We start from the raw sequence: 16584 nt of genomic DNA on the forward strand, positions 1-16584 counted from the left end.
AAAATGGATAACTAAAAATGTCTATTATTTAGTACAATACATTTTTAAGCAGTATCATTAACTGATGATGAAACTGATGAAAAAATATTTGATGTCATTCTGATATATGGATTCTTTACTACACTACTAATCTGTTCATTCTGATTCTTTTTTTTTATCATCTCCTTTAGTCTTACTGGTACCAGTGCTTTTAATAAAATTGTAACTTCTATTTTCTTGGAATCTAAATATTTGTAATGATGTGTTATTGTCAAAAGGTAAAATGTGCTTAGTGTTGTAAAATCTAAAACTATTAATTAGCAAGGGACTAAAGTAAAAAGTGGACAGAAGTTATTGCATATTACAGTGCTGTTAGAAACAACAGAATAGTTGTACAAGATGTATTGTGCACAAAGTTGTAGAACTAGCGCTCGTATTGTCACCACATATTCTACTTAAATAATTATAACATTATTTCTGTATATTCCTATCAGTATTTTCCCAGTGGTAGTAATTTTCTGATCTGATGTTCATTTCTTGTGCAATTTTTACACATCAGGAATGCTCACCGTATCATTAAAAAACACTGTAATCTGCACCAAATTGAGTTGTTTGAGAAGAAATTAATTTTTGTAACCCAAAATTCACTGAAGCTACGAGTTCTTGCATTGAAGTCTCACATTAAATAACATTTGAAGTAGCCACGATAGTAGTTCAGGATGCAACTGTACCAATTTCACCTCTGGTATATCCAAATCTTGAACATGATGGAGGAACAGAGCTCCAAAATAAACACATCAATTTTAGAACCTGTTTATTGACTATCAATCAAGTATCTGAGTCCAAGTGAATTGCTAGAAATTTTTGAATTCTTTTGACAACATCATAATTAGCTGTCAAATATGGAGTAAGCCTATAGTCTTTATGTCATCCCAACCATGACCCCGCCACAACCACATGACCATGCTCAATGACATCACAGTAATAATCGCTATACAACTAGAGATGACATCTCTTCGGGAATTTTGATTTCAGTAGAGCTGTAACAGAGTGGAACAGTAAGAAAGAGTGACAGATATTTAAGTGTTAGGGAGATATATAACAATGGCTATTCCCACCACCACCACTTCCTCATTGGAGATCATACACACACAAAACTTAGAGTACATCCTGAAATCCTGGAAACATCCCTGCAGAGGAGATAACTTGACTATTCACTTTTATTGGTCTCTGGTTATCCCATGGTGTTTCTGTTACTTGAACATTATCTTACAGTGTGTCCATTTAGCATGGTCGAAAAAGGCTTACAACCATTAGAGTTGTTCAAGGACTTGCATTACTACAGATGTGAAGGAACGAGAACCATACTATAAATCAGTGAAGATAAAATAGAGTATATATGGGTTTGACTGTCCCTGATTGGTTGATAATGAAAGTAAGTTTTAGTAAAAGCAATCTTTTGAGAGCTTGTCCTACTTGTAACTGAAAAATGTGAGGGACATTGTTTAATTAACATAATTTTCATCCCTTTACAGACCCAAGTTTGGACGATTCATTACTGAAATCAGCAGCTGATTCTTTGGTGCAGTATTGAAAGCACACATTTCAAATTTGTATAGATCCAGAAAATGGTGCGGCTGTTATGTTTTTTTTTCCTTCACAAAAGCTGTCGTCATAGATGTGTCTATACTGATATAAATCTGATCATAAGCACTCAAAATTTTAAGTTACTGAATTTTAATATCGTGGTGTTTGCACAAATTTATAGTGGGAACTGAATTAGTGCAGAGTCCTGAACTCTTGAGTTTTGTGCAGAAATATGGAATCCAAGCAGAATACATCCAGAAATGTAGATGTTTTCAATCTTGGATTTAGTCTCCCCATTGTGTTTCACACTGATATGCATATTCACAGAACATTTGTATAGTAGTAGGAAAAGTAAGTGAGAAATTTAGATACATATCATAAACAAGACAAACAGTATGTGAGGGGAGAAGATCATAAGAACAGGCTGGAATGGAGAAGTATAATAAAAACAATAATGAGTAGAAGTGTGCCTCCTTTTTTACGTGTGCAACATTATTTTCTCAGCTTCAGTAAGAAATTTCATCAAAAGACAATAAAGGGTGTACAGTTAACTAAACCAATATGAATTTAGCTACTTAAAGCTGTATCAAATTGATTTTAACCTTCTGGTCTGTTTCTGTCCATTCTGGTGATATGTCCACTGAATCAGTATGGTTGGAAAAAATATTTGGCAAATTTAAAAAATTAAAAATCTTTTGGCAGATTATGATTATACCCTACTTCTGCCTGAGAGATGTGAATAATTTTATTTCTTGGTTTGTTGATTGTGGTTGTTGCTCAATTCAAATGCATTATTGAAAAACATTGATGCATTCTCATATTTTGTTACAAATATGTATTACAGATGCATATCATCAGATATTGGTGAATATAGCTTGAATAAGTTATAACAGTTCTAGTTGGAACAAGAGAAAATCTAAGTGAGCTAAAATGTAAACCTTTCGGCAGTGTGTGATGCAGGATTGCTCAAGACTTTTCCATCTCATATGCTCACCATGAAAATTCATTTGCACCAAGTGATGATGACTTTTAGGTAACTGTCAGAAAGGCATAATTGACGATATTCGACGATATTCTAAGGTCTACAAAAATTACTTGAGTCAAAAGTTATAAACTCATACAGCTGTGGCAAAAATGATTGACTAGTACCTTTGCTGCTGTTGCCACGGTTGATTAGTTGGTTGATTGAGTGTGGTTTGATTTTGGGTTTTTTGGTGATTTTTTTACAATATATTATGTGGAGGAAGAACCCTGAAAGACTACCAACCTTAATTGGTTGATCTGTGACACAAACTCACTCTGTGAGATGTTTAAGTGATGTAAAAGCAAGCACCTTAGTACACTTGGGCACATGGAGCCTCTGCTGATTTGACGTTTATCTCCAACAGCTGAAGCCATTTAGACATGAGATCTCGAGGTTTCAGTAGATCATTATGGCCTTTACATCGTTTTCAGATGAAGAAAATCTATATATGGCAGCCATTTTTACTGCTGAAGAAAATCCAAGTCCTTTTGAGACACCAAACACCACTTATGTAGAACCACTGACCTTCCACATGTAACTGGCAACATTCTCATTTACATATTGGAGGCAAGTAATCACATGACAAGCATCTTGTACCACTGCCATGGATGCCCCTCAGATCTGTATCACAAGACAAGCATCTTATACCACTCTGCCATGAAAGCCCCTCAGGCTATAGGTATACGTCTCATATGAAAGACTAGAAGTGGGAGATAGAACCTGTGACAACTGGATTGAAAGTGCAGAATGTTACTGTTAGGCCATAGTGATGATTATGATGCTGTTGACAATACAGTTAACTGCAATGACATTGATTTTATGAGTGCTCTGGGAAAAATGATTCTTTGACTTTCATCCATTTTTTTAAATCTATGATAAAAAAATGTTTGATTTGCTATATTTTTTTATAACTTTATATTAGTCTTGCAACAAGGCATAAAAATAAGACATCGGTAACTGAAAAAGATGTTCTTACAAGAAATGATATAGTATAAAAGTAGACAAATGATGCAACATCACTTCCACAGGCATCATTGTTTTTTTTCTTCTGACAAATCATATAAGTTTACCAAAACATTTATTGGAAAAAATAATAACAATGAATCATAGAATCTGACCACACATTTAAAGCAATACAGTATTTAACTATTATTCTAATCAAAAGCAGCATGCCTGAGAACAAAGAAAAATAGCAAGACATATTGATCACTTTAGGAAACACAGAGTTTAGTAAGGATACAAATTCATGATTTCTGTATTAGAACAGAAATATCTATTATAACATCTGTATTCATGGATGTTAAATTAGTAGGTATTAAGGGATTGATCAATGACATCTACAAATAATAAGCCACCATGAAAATCTGTGATTTCACAGTATCAGAGACATACTTGACTGACAGACAAACAAACAAAAGGACAAAAGACTGATTATAATGAATGAATACAAATAAAAATATGCAGTAGATTATATGATGTATATGAATTCAGTAGATTACCTCCAGCCAGCTGTCATTTAAATCGCTTCTGTCCCCAACCCAATATTAAAATCACTTCTACCGCCCACTAACCCATAGCCAGAAATTATGTTAAAAAATATACTTCTGTAGGGGGCAGTGTTTCTTGATTAAAACACATCTGACGGTGGATCATAATTTTTTTAAATTGCTTCTGTTGTGGGTTGGTTGAATTTGAAAGTGCCTTCCCCCTGGGGGGCATATGTTTTACTGGAACAGCCCTTAATACAGAGTGTAAGCAATTTATCTTTACAGGTATAGTATTTGATTGATGCTCATAAGAGGTGGTAGTACTGTTTTAACCACTGAAGCAACTGTCAATTGATGTCTTCAAAGTTTCGTTCTTTTGTATTTTTGATTTGAGGTATGTTTAAATAACAACAAATATGCAAACTTTGACAGGTAAAACCATGAAATAAGTAACCACGAAAACACCTTTATTTTCCCCTCAAAACTATGAAAATTGAGACCCCAAAAAATAAATGATACTGTAGTAAATGATTGCATTGCAATATGTATCAATATTATTGTGAACGTTCATGTGATACCAACTGCCAGCATGATTTCCTGAGCCATAAAGTTAACATATTCTATCAGCTGTGCTCTTTATTTGGCAAAAGTCTAAAGGAATGTGTACAGGTACAAGATGAGAATATGTAGCTTAAAGTACTGACAAACATTCCTAGAAAGAAGATCAAACATATGCGCATGGCAAGATTTCTGGAAGTCCTCCAGAACAGATCACGTTATTAAAGCATCTTTGGCATGCTCCTAATGGTTCATTGTATTTAAAGCCAAAAGTAAATTTCATTTCCTGCTTACTGAGTGTCAGATCTGGTTCAAGCTTATCTGAATATGACTGACAATCAGATATAACTTAACCACAAGCCTGACTAGTTATGGTGTTATTTAGTTACATCCAGTCAATATTTTGAGAAAACAAAATAGCTCTACAGCCAATCAAACTAACAAACAGGGTTAAATACAGATTTAGAAGAATTTGTACCAATAAAAATTGCAATATCTTATTGTAGTAATGCATAGTAATACACCGCTCCCTCGATAACTCGCGCCCGGATAACTCGCGATCCCGCTTATAACACGGTGTCCGTCTTGGCTCCCGATTTTTTCCAGAGAAAATGTATTTAAAATATCTTTAAAATATGCTGAACATGAAAAAATTACGATAAGAATTGATAAATTAAACCTTGATACACTGCTCGTTTTATCATCGAAAATAGTGATTAATGCCCGTAAAAATATGATCCATATTTTGAAATTTGCAAGTTCTAAAGAAGAATTAATTTCAGAGATCTCGAAAACGCTTAATTACGCGTATTTGGACGCCAATTTTTGATCTGGGAGGCAGAAAATCATTGAGGCGGGAGTCCTCCGTACGCATGTAATAGGTGCGTGGGAAAATTCAAAGATTTGCCGGTCCTGTTTCAGCCACCTGCTTTGTGGGAAAATGTGTTGATCAGTTAACTGTGCTGATATTTACAATGGCAGAATTCAGTGACTGAAAGACTCTTTGATGTACTGTTGCCATTTTATAAGAGTACATTAAAAAAAAAAGAACATGATGCAACAGCTAGGCGGCTAGTTCAAAGGCTTTGACTAGCGGCTGAGTGAGAAAATGTACTGACATTTAGTGATTGAATTCACAGGCAGAAAGACCCAGTTTTGAAATCCTAGCGAGACCTCTGTTTAAAGATATCATATATTATGTAAGTTTTTATGATAAACAGTTGTCAGTATACTGTAAATAAACAGTCTGGTGAAATAGCGATCAATGAAAACTTCTGGTAAATGCTAACAGGTGGCAACAGAAGATGAAATAAACACCAATTAAACGTCTTCCTGTGTGAAAGTCACCTTCTAATCCTTTAATTCCGTTTCAGTGTAAACATTATAATCACAACATATTCTGTTCATTGAAAACATGAAAAGAGTCAATCGACCGTCACATCGAAACCCGTGAGTACTTCTGTGAGAACCTAATTACATGTACATGCCGGCTTTGTTTTGATCAACAACTTGGGGAAGTGTTTGTTGCATTAAAAAAAAATCGATTACAAGAGACCTCGGGTGCTGGATTAAGGGTCTTGGAGCTGCCTTTGACGTAAAGCAAAACAGTAACAGAGACAACGACGATGATAGTGACTTCGAATGTTTCAGTGAAACTGATGTCATTAATGCCGAGGCTGTTTGGGAGAAATTTGTACAGACTCATGGTCCTGAGATGGGCGTTTCTCTTACGGAGGAGTCGATTTGTGCTGACAATGATTGCCCCACAGCCGAATACATGTCAGATGAAACTATAATTATTTCTATAGCGAACAAATTTGCAGCAGAAGACGATTCGAACTGGAGTAACACAAGTGCTGAAAGTGATGCAGATGCAGATTTTGCACCCCCCACCCCTCTGCACAGGAAGCAATCAAATATTTTGATATTGCCATAAGGTGGCTGGAGACCCAAAATGTTGACTACGTAAAGCTCATGCAGTTGAGAAATGTGAGGGATTTTGCTCGGCGGCAGAGAAACCAAGGAGTAACACACACACACAAAAAAAATAACTGATTTTTTCAAAAAGTGAATTGATATTTGTCAAGCGTGGCACAAACTGCAAGTATTAACTTGTTCTAATTTACATTGCTTTAAATTTGTAGGCCAATTAAATATGTTAGTACTGATTAACCCTTGTTTTTTTTTTTTTTGTTTTCCATTTTACTTCTATCACATTCAAAAATATTTATCTATCTATCGTTCGATCGACAGTTTCTCGAAAAGAGTCGATCTTTTGTATATAAAAAAACGTCTAATTTGGATCAAAGAATAAAACTAGAATGTATCCAATTCAACATAAAAATTAGTGACGTAGTACACAATGTGTGAAGTGGTACACATGTTAAGCGAACGGAAACCACGTGGAATAATGTTTTCTCAATATACTGTAATTTATCCTGAAATTAATGTTGTCCTATGAGGAAATAATAAAGTACACCGTTATGAAGAGATATTTATCAACATTTAATCTCAGAACGATTATAAAGTGATTATTCAACAGTATAATCTGTCTAAAAAAAAAAAACCCCCACTTATTTCTCCGTTATGTCGTCAATCACTTTATTGGTTTTGGCTTATTTTATAGGTCCCTCGATAACTCGCGCCTCACTTATAGTGCGGTCGATGTTTCTGGACCCCGATGTGCGCGAGTTATCGAGGGAGTGGTGTATATTGATTTATATTTGCCACATAAATAAGAACTCGAGTCAAGTTGACCCTTGACACTTCACATATTAGTTTTCATCATCTAAATGTGAGCGGTGTTGTATAAATAGAACTAACTACAACACTCACTGGTTGTGGGGTTTATTAACCAACAGGAAACATACAGATAAAAACCTAAGCCAAAACAAAAGAATACTTAATATACAATTCTAAAACAGAATAGAACAAATACTAAAATATACAAAACTACAAATGAGACAAATATGAAACACCCCCCCGCATGCTGGTATTTCAATATACCAGCTCGATAACATATAAATGATAACCTTACCAGAAACAAAGACTCCCTTGCATAGTCAACAAAAACTATCCAAAAAAAAATTATAAATCCCTTGTATAGTCAACAAAAGCTATCAAAACAGAAATTATATATTGTAAATTCCTTCCATAGTCAAAAGATTCTATCAACACAGAAGCAGTCAGCAAAAGCTATCAACACTGTGACCTTGACCACTGCTCTTATAATTAACCAACCATTGGCACTTTGGTAACTAAGTTGATCCATGTGGTAGAAAGGTAGTTCATTTAAATGCAAACATGGAAGTGTTACATCAGCTGGTTATTTTTCACTGTCAAAATTGTATGCACACAGATCATCTGAAGATGTCTGAATTAAATTCATTCAAATGTGAAAACTTCCCTAAGCCAGAATATTTATATTGCAGAGAAATGTAGTTTTGAGGGACAAAAGTAGCTTGAATTTGGTAATATTATTATATACATTTTCCAAGCACTAGTTTCCAGCCCATGGCAAAAATTATCTCTCCAATAATTATTCTACCCTCTTAAACAGTGTACACCTCCCTAAAAGATTTTTAAGATTGGTCTGGTGTGAAAACTTGGGTTTCCTTAATACAGGTAAAGGACCCCAAAAGTGAAGGCAGTAAACCCTCTCTTGATGTGGAAAGGGTTAGTCCATTGTCTGTTACTTCCAACCAGGCCTCTGAAAAGTCACTCAGCCTAGTATCTACAGGGACATTGTAAACAGGAATACTTGATAGAACAGGAAGTGACTCTCTAGGGCCAATTACCTCTCTTCAGGAGAGAAAGAGGTGTCTATAAATTTCCTGCCACTGCTTAACAAAGGAGGGAGTGACAATGAGCTCTGAAGGAAGTGCTTCTGGAACCCCAACTTAAAGCACTAAGTTGGATGACCCACTGACTTCTCAGTCTGAGAGGGCTTCATTGATGACTCAGCCATGCCAGGACCCACAGCTATGGACTTTCACAGTGTCACCAACAGGAAGAGATAGTGTCGTGCTAATTGCTCTATGATGTCCAAGAATATCTGTAAGGCAGCCACAGACAATACTACCACCTAAGAATGTTAAAGGAGGCTGCAGATAAACAACTGCTGTGTGAGGCAGGCAACATTGATTAAAGTGACAAAGCAAACAAGACATTTTTTATTCTGTCTGATGATCTGGAAGGCATTATTGGTAATCTTTATTGGCCGCCTCGCCAAATATCCAAATATATCATCTTCCATCACATATCCAACAAGGGATGAAGAAGGGGACACTAACCAGGGTGAAGACATGGAACAATTGGAGGTCTCTTCATCAGAGTGCACGAAGATGGATAGTTCATCATCCTGTCTCTAATGTCATGGTCAGACTAGATTGTCTGGTCCTCTCCCGGAATGTGTATTTCTTCTTGACAGTGAAGATGAATAGTGGCCACTCTCCCCTTCCTTGGATAATAAAGCTAAAGGTGTAGATGGGGAAGGCCTATGGACTGCCCAGTGTGCTGGCCATAGGAACAAAGGAAAATTCATCCATGGTGCAAAAACTTAGACTCACTCTCATTGGCAGGAGTCTCCAAACCCCAGAGGTGCCTAGGACCAGCAATTGTGACTGGTGACTGGTATCTGTTGCTTGTCTGATGCCTGATGTTATGACTCAATGGCCTCAAACTGAGGAACAAAAAGAAGGAAAACCAACAAGTTTTCCAAAACGTAACAAATAATTGCATTATCTAAGTCAAAAAATGAAAATTTACAGTATTGTGAACTAAATTGAAAATAATCCAGAAAGTTTTATCAGAAGTCTAAAAGAATAGTGTTCTGAATGAACTCCATGTCTTGAATGTGCTGTTTTACCTGCAGCCTTGAATGAGCTAAAGTGCCAACAGTCTTGATGTATCACAATGGTATTGTCTAGAATCTCTTTGAATTCACAATAATACAAAAATAATGTTTAGTCCAAAGAGTCATATGAGCACTTTATAGTTCAATAAAATAATATAAATAAATGATTCCTCTCAAATTAATCTAAACACAGCATTAAATAATTCTGCAGACTGAAAATAAAATAAGAACAGTAACAGAAATAGGAACAGGAATAATTATTCACTTCTCTCCTCATAAACATCCCCTCAACTCTACTTTAATTTCTTGTCGCAATTCATCCCCAACTGACACATTTCACAACACATTCCACATGACATTTGTTGCCATACTCAGTCACCAATGGAAACTTACCTCTGACTGTATGAAGGTTCATTATCAAGGCTGGGTTAGAACTCAAACCCATGTAAACAACATATTTATAACATCTTTATCTTAAAACAAAATCCTCCATCATGGACAAACAGTAAATATGTTATAATGTTCAGATAAGGTGAATGCAAAGAATATATATTTTAAAAGGTCAACTGCAATAAAGAAGGAATCTTTGGAATGAAATGACAACAAAAGAAAAAGAAGAACAATATTCCATTGACTGTAAGAGACTAAAGCTCTTGATTGTTAGTTTTACTCTAGATCTCTAATTACTATTCTGAAAGAGGGATATTGGACTGCAGGCTAGGAAAAAAAGATAGCATGGTAATAATAAGAGCTAATGCATTTCTGATATTAAAACCTATCTTCAGAGACCAATCATTCTGTCATGAAAAAGGTCACCATATAACAGAGTGTATCCATATATGAACAAATTTGTCATTTATGATTAGTAGTTTTTAGAAATAGCAATCTTTTATGACAGGTGGTCTCTAGAAACAGTGGTCTTTCATGGCAAAAAGTGTTTAGAAACAGTCATATTTTGTGATTGGCTGTCTTCAGAAACAATGATTTTTCATGACAGGTGGTCATTACAAACAATGGTCTATCATGACAGTTGTGTTTTGAAACAGTGGTCTTTCATGACAAATGGTGTTTCGAAACAGTGGTTCTTTCAAGCCAAGTTTTATTGAATAATTTTTTGCAATGTAGCCAAAATTAAAACTTTAGTAAAATACAAGCTGAACAGTAACTAACTTGGTCAACAAAATTAAAACAATTTAATCAACAAAATTAACACAAGTTTTCCCTCACCCGTTGTGGTCTTTGTCTGGGATGACTGAGGTAGTCCTTAGTTTTTGGCATCCTGGCTTCCTGATTGGGGTCAACAGGCATTGTAGATGGGGACAGTATCTTGAAACCTGGTACGGAGCTTCTCATGGGAACATGTTTCTCTGTCAGATCCACACCAAACAAGTGACAAATACTATCCGAAATGGCATACCTGGAATTAATATGTGCATTGTCAGGCTGATGTTCTGCGTGCTGTGGCAATAACAGCAGACGTAATATATTTGGAATAAATCTTATCAAGCCATCTACATGTGCCAAGAAACAAGACTGACAAATTTTATTTCTCACTTAAATGGGCTTTGGAAAGTTGTGCAAGCAAGTTCAAAATGTTCTGGAATGCTTTTAAAAAACAGGAAATAATTGCTGTAATGTAATATAATCAGGATATATGCATATGAATGTAAATATGTTTACTAAACTTCACTTTTATACCTGAAGTGGTTTTTGAGTAACAATACTAATAACAAGTTTTATAAAAATTTAAAAATTGCTGTAATAACCAGAAAACCTAATTAACTCATCTATAAAATAACCAAAATAAGCAAACAAAATTATTCTATTTATCTATCTATTTATTTAATCATGCTTAAAATGTTTTTTTTAAACAAATACATCAGAGTTCAAGAAGTGAAACAAATCTGTAAATATACAGAAATACTGCTAAATTCTATAAATCTAATCAAGCCTAGTACTCACAAATACTTTCGAACCAGAAAGCAAATCTTGTAACAAATTATATTTCTCCTCTTATTAACTATCACATTAATGTTAAGAAATAAATTCTGCTACCTCTGGAATCTGGCCCTTCCAGAAAGACAAAGTCAATACATCACACAAAGGGAAGAAACTCTTACCCATCCCCTAACCACTGTTTGGTGGCTACTCATCAACTTTCTGTTTATCAGTTTAAGCTGAGTGAATTATCATTGAGTATGTTGGCTTCTGCAGGAATGTGTGGGAGGGATTAACAGTAATGGGCTTGGATAAGTAATCTTGGAGAAACACATATTACTAGAATATTTGCTTTTTCGATTAAATACATCCCCCAATCACATTAAGATTAAAATAGATAATTAGAAGACAAAATGCATGATCAACATCTATTATGGGCATTCTTCAAAAGAATAGCATCCTTTTCTATTTGAAGGAGATACCACTTTCAACACAAGAAATACAAAACCAAAAGCCACATATCATATGAAAATACATGGATAAATGAAATTAACAACTTGCTCTAAAGGAGAAACTCAGGTGAATCCAGCAAATACACTAAAACCATTCCCTCAAAGAGGTTGTGCTGACATCACCCAGATCTGGTGGTCATCTGGACCTGAGCCACTGGATCCACCACATTTAATTCTGATCTCTGCAATGTGGGATCTAAGAGATAAAAACTTCAGAATGTTGAATGTACATGCCAGCCAATGGCTTCTATCATGCTTCATATACTGAGATGAATATTAATCCATAAGATGAAATCTTCATGAGGCATATGTGACCTTTTGACCTTTTATCAGCATATTACTCACATCAGCCACAATCCTGGGGCTTGAAAGATTATATCTTCTTTTCTGACCTTCACCAGAACAAAAAGACACTGGATGCCAGGATTCTGGGACGTCATATAGGGGGGCATTTGTTGCCCCCCTCTGAATTTGCATGTGCTGTAAAATTGCTGTAGCCTATGTAAGAAAATTAACAAGCCCGTCAAGTTTTGCCCTCCCCCCATCAAGTTTTGACGTTTGTCATAGAATGATGTGTAATCCTGACCAATGTTGTCAGGACATTAGCCATAGAATGATGTGTAATCCTGACCAAAATTACCTTTGTAGTATGGACTGTGGATGCCAACACATGATCACAGCAGATTATTACCAAATCAAGCACACAATACACTGCTCTATCGACAACTTGCACTCAGATAACTAACAAACCTGGAGGCATGTGTGGATGCCTTTTTTTCCTCATAAATGCCAAAAGAACTGACACTTATTTGTTGAAGAAGAAACTTGCGATCAGTATTGGTAAACGAAACCTGGATATAGTGCATGTTTTATAAATGAAAATGACGGTTAATGTCACAGACTCAAACTAAGATAAACATGCTTACATTAATAATAATCTGAATACTTAATCCACAATCATAAGAAAACTATTAGCTATGTATTTTGTTGTCTACAAAATAAATGTTACTGGTCAGGTACAACATGAACTTGAACAAGGTCAAGTCCAAAATACAATTATACATAACATATAATCATGGAGAAAAAATTAACAACACAGATCAAATATACACAATAAATATCAATATGCTATATATCTATAAACTGTGAACAATAGGCCAACTGGTTTGCACAGCTTGAAGGACAGCCAGGTGGTTGGTTCAGTAGCCGGATGAACAGTATGTCAGTAAAACAGATATAACAATTCAACAGTTCTGATTATGGCTCCATATATAACAATACAATTGGCTGGCATGAGGCATAATTCATCAGTGGGACAGACCTCTGGCTGCTAGTAGTGACAGCAACAGTAAAACTCAGTCATGAGGGGATTCTTTCACTCCCTGGGTTGATATAAAATGGGATCAAACTCTCTTGACAAACTTCAAGCCATTACTGGAGATATGCCATAAATGGAAAGGCAGAGATTTGTCCTGAGCCAGGAACTGTATAATATTTTCTTCCAAAAGTCATTGCATATGTACCAAAGCCAACTGAAAATAATAACCCATAAGTGTTCACACATAATAATAACAGCACTCATTACTAAAGAAGTCAAAAACACAGGCAGTGTACATAAATAGAAGAAGCACCAACAATACATGTCGAAGCAAAAGTATCATGGCATGAAAATCTAACATCAACATATTCACGCTACATACACACTAAATTTTATGTTTACCTCAAGCAACATTTGTTTGAACCTAAATACAAGATTTCTTCATTTCAAATTTGTTTGTGACAAGCAATTTTTTGTTGCAAAAAATGTGCATTTAAGATTAGTGTGCATACCACTTTTATTTGTCTATCTCAAAAGTAATTTTTGCTTAAACATGTTTATAAGATTTTTGTTCAAGAAGATGAAAAAATGTGTAAAACCCAAGTAGTGAAAAATAACAAAAAAGTCCCCAGAACATAATTGGATCCTGGGACCACCATAAGCTATATAAACATCAAATTTGGTCTGGTTTGGCACCATACCTCATTAGCAATCCTGCTTACAATAAATAACAAGTGATGGATGGCTAGCACAAACCATCCATTTCAGTGACAACATAAAACTGTACCAAGTTATATCTCTTCATTTCAAATTGCTGAAAAATTAGAGTCGTAAGTGTGACCAAAACAATTGAATATGTAACACCAGCACCTTGAAGATAATACTTCCAATGTGATACACAATTCACCTTCTAATGACAACATATATATATAGTTTTTTGTTTTCATCATATGCTATGGATAATTGTAATCTGGACTTGACCTTGTGCAAAATAAAATTAATTTTCTACCTGACCTGAATAAAAAAAAATTAAAAAGCTGTAAACAACTAATACATGGCCAATATTTTCTTTATCAGTATGGGCTTAATATTAGGATCATCACTGACAGAAGTAAACATGTTTATCTTGGTCTGAGTCAAGGACATAGTGTTTTCCATGCTTGCTATTGAAGCAAAAGATTGTTGACACATCACCAATACAAGGGCCAACACAGGCACAACAACAATTCCAGTGTTGATTTGGGAATATTACTAAAGCTCATTGAGAACTGGTGTTAGAAATTCTAAGATTATTCGAGATTTAATTTGCAATACTGTTAAGTTCCTTTTTTTACTTTATACTGGAGGGAAACAAATTATTTAATTAATTTTACAAAACCAGTTGGTTTTCACTCTTTATTACTTATTTTAAGACCATATATATATACACACTATGTTGCATCCCTTAATCTCAAAATCCTTCAAAATGATGGTGAAAATAGAAAATACGAATGGCACACATCAACACAATATTGGCTATATGGTGCCAATTAAAAAGTAAACTCTAACATGCAAATTTTGTAGTAAATTATGTTTCTCCAATAATATTTGCTATAGCCTATTGATGATAGAAAAGGAGTTCCACTCCCTCATGAATCCAATAATCATGCTAACATGAAACATTTCATCTTTCCCATAGTTTTCACATTTGGCTCACTGAGTCTGTAGATTTTATGAGCTATAAATAGGCATTTACAACTTTACAACTTTGAAAATCAAAGATCATAATAAAATTGAAAAGTCAGTCTGCAGATGTGTTTAATGTTTTTGTTTAGATAATAATTTGAGACAAAACTATTTGGATTATTCATTGGAATAATAAAGTGCTCTTTGACTTTGGACTAAAGTCTTACTATGGATTAGTGTTTACTTATTTGAAGGAGTTCTGGACAAAGCCTTGTGATAAAGCAGGACTGTTGACACATCAACACATTCTAGACCTGGAATTCATATGGAATACTCAATTCATTTGGAATTCTGCAAAACATTTTAGGATCAGTTGGATTTAATTCATCATACTGCAAGTTCCTCCAAAATGTTCATTTTATTATAACTTAGAGAATTAAATTACTTGTTCAGTTGCATAAAACATGCTAGTTTTGTTTCTTTCTGCTACTTAGTTTAGGACGATAGATAGATAGATAGATAGATAGATAGATAGATAGATACAGACAGATAGATAGACAGACAGACAGACAGATAGATAGATAGATAGATAGATAGATAGATAGATAGATAGACATAATATGAAGGGAAGAAACGTACCCATTACCTCCCTTCATCAACAGTTGCTTACTCAGCTTTGGTGTCAACAACATCAACAAAGATGTTCATATTTGCAGGGAAGTGTTGGAAAGGTTTAATAGCAATGTGATCAGGTAAGAATTTTTGGAGAAACAATTTACTTAAAAGTTTGCTTTCTCCTCTGAATACATTCCCCAATCAGATTACTGTTGGGCAAATTGCTGAGAATCCAACCTCCATCATGATCACCTTTACTAGTACAAAAGGCTGAGCTCCCTTTATATCTGGATAAACTGTATTCCTAACAGCAAAACCAACAGTCATCTCAGCTGTGACTTCAAAAAGCTGGATGACTGGAAGTGGTTCACGAATTCGATCCTTCTGAAAAAACTGCTTTAAGGTGTCCCTGGCATATCTCAAACAAATGCATCATGGTATCCCACCTGGTATATATGGAGGTAACACCTGCATCAAGGTGTCCATGTTGGCATATCTGGAGGTAAAATCTGATTAAAGATGTGACAAAATGTGTCTCTGCAGGCACATCGGGAGGCAATATAATCCTAACCCACTACCAAGTTCAACGTTTCATTGTATCTCCGGTTTTACATTAAGCAGTAATCTGGTGTAACCAAATTTTGTGGTTGTTGCATTGCAAGACTTAAACCCATACACATTTCTTACATTGTACTGGATACATACCCATATCTGTTGACAATTCCCAGAGAACAGTGGAGACATTCTTTCTCTTCATGAAATTTACACCTGAAAGATAATGAAAAGATTTAATCTCAATACAAATGCACATAATCTATAATTTATAAAGAAATTCACCATTAAGTTTACTGAGATAATACATGTTTTGCTGTGTATAGATATTTTGCAATTAAGTCAAGGAAAGAACTTAAGACTAATCATCCATGCCCTTACAGGAGTTCCTTACAATCAGGTGCCTCAGCATACCAATCTTTACAAAGTGACTATGGTCAAAGATATAAATACCTTATGCAATACTAAATATCATATATCATATACCCAATTAT

The 16584-nt window shown here is 34.9% G+C and overlaps 1 protein-coding gene across 3 annotated transcripts in view; it reads right to left on the reverse strand.

The window, feature by feature from the left end:
* LOC149795404 (protein maelstrom homolog) overlaps positions 1–16584 on the reverse strand; it is a 76608-nt gene that overhangs the window by 23454 nt on the left and 36570 nt on the right. For all 3 annotated transcript variants that reach the window (XM_089965182.1, XM_089965180.1, XM_089965181.1), the window contains 2 exons: positions 16244–16306; positions 10718–10907 (listed from right to left, as the gene is read on the reverse strand). In XM_089965182.1, the coding sequence (XP_089821308.1) occupies positions 10718–10907; positions 16244–16306 (253 nt within the window). The remainder of the gene's footprint in view (positions 1–10717; positions 10908–16243; positions 16307–16584) is intronic.

The sequence above is a fragment of the Sinohyriopsis cumingii genome, chromosome 7 (genome assembly GCF_028554795.1).
Source record: "Sinohyriopsis cumingii isolate HCF-2022 chromosome 7, ASM2855479v2, whole genome shotgun sequence".
NCBI lineage: Eukaryota > Metazoa > Mollusca > Bivalvia > Unionida > Unionidae > Sinohyriopsis > Sinohyriopsis cumingii.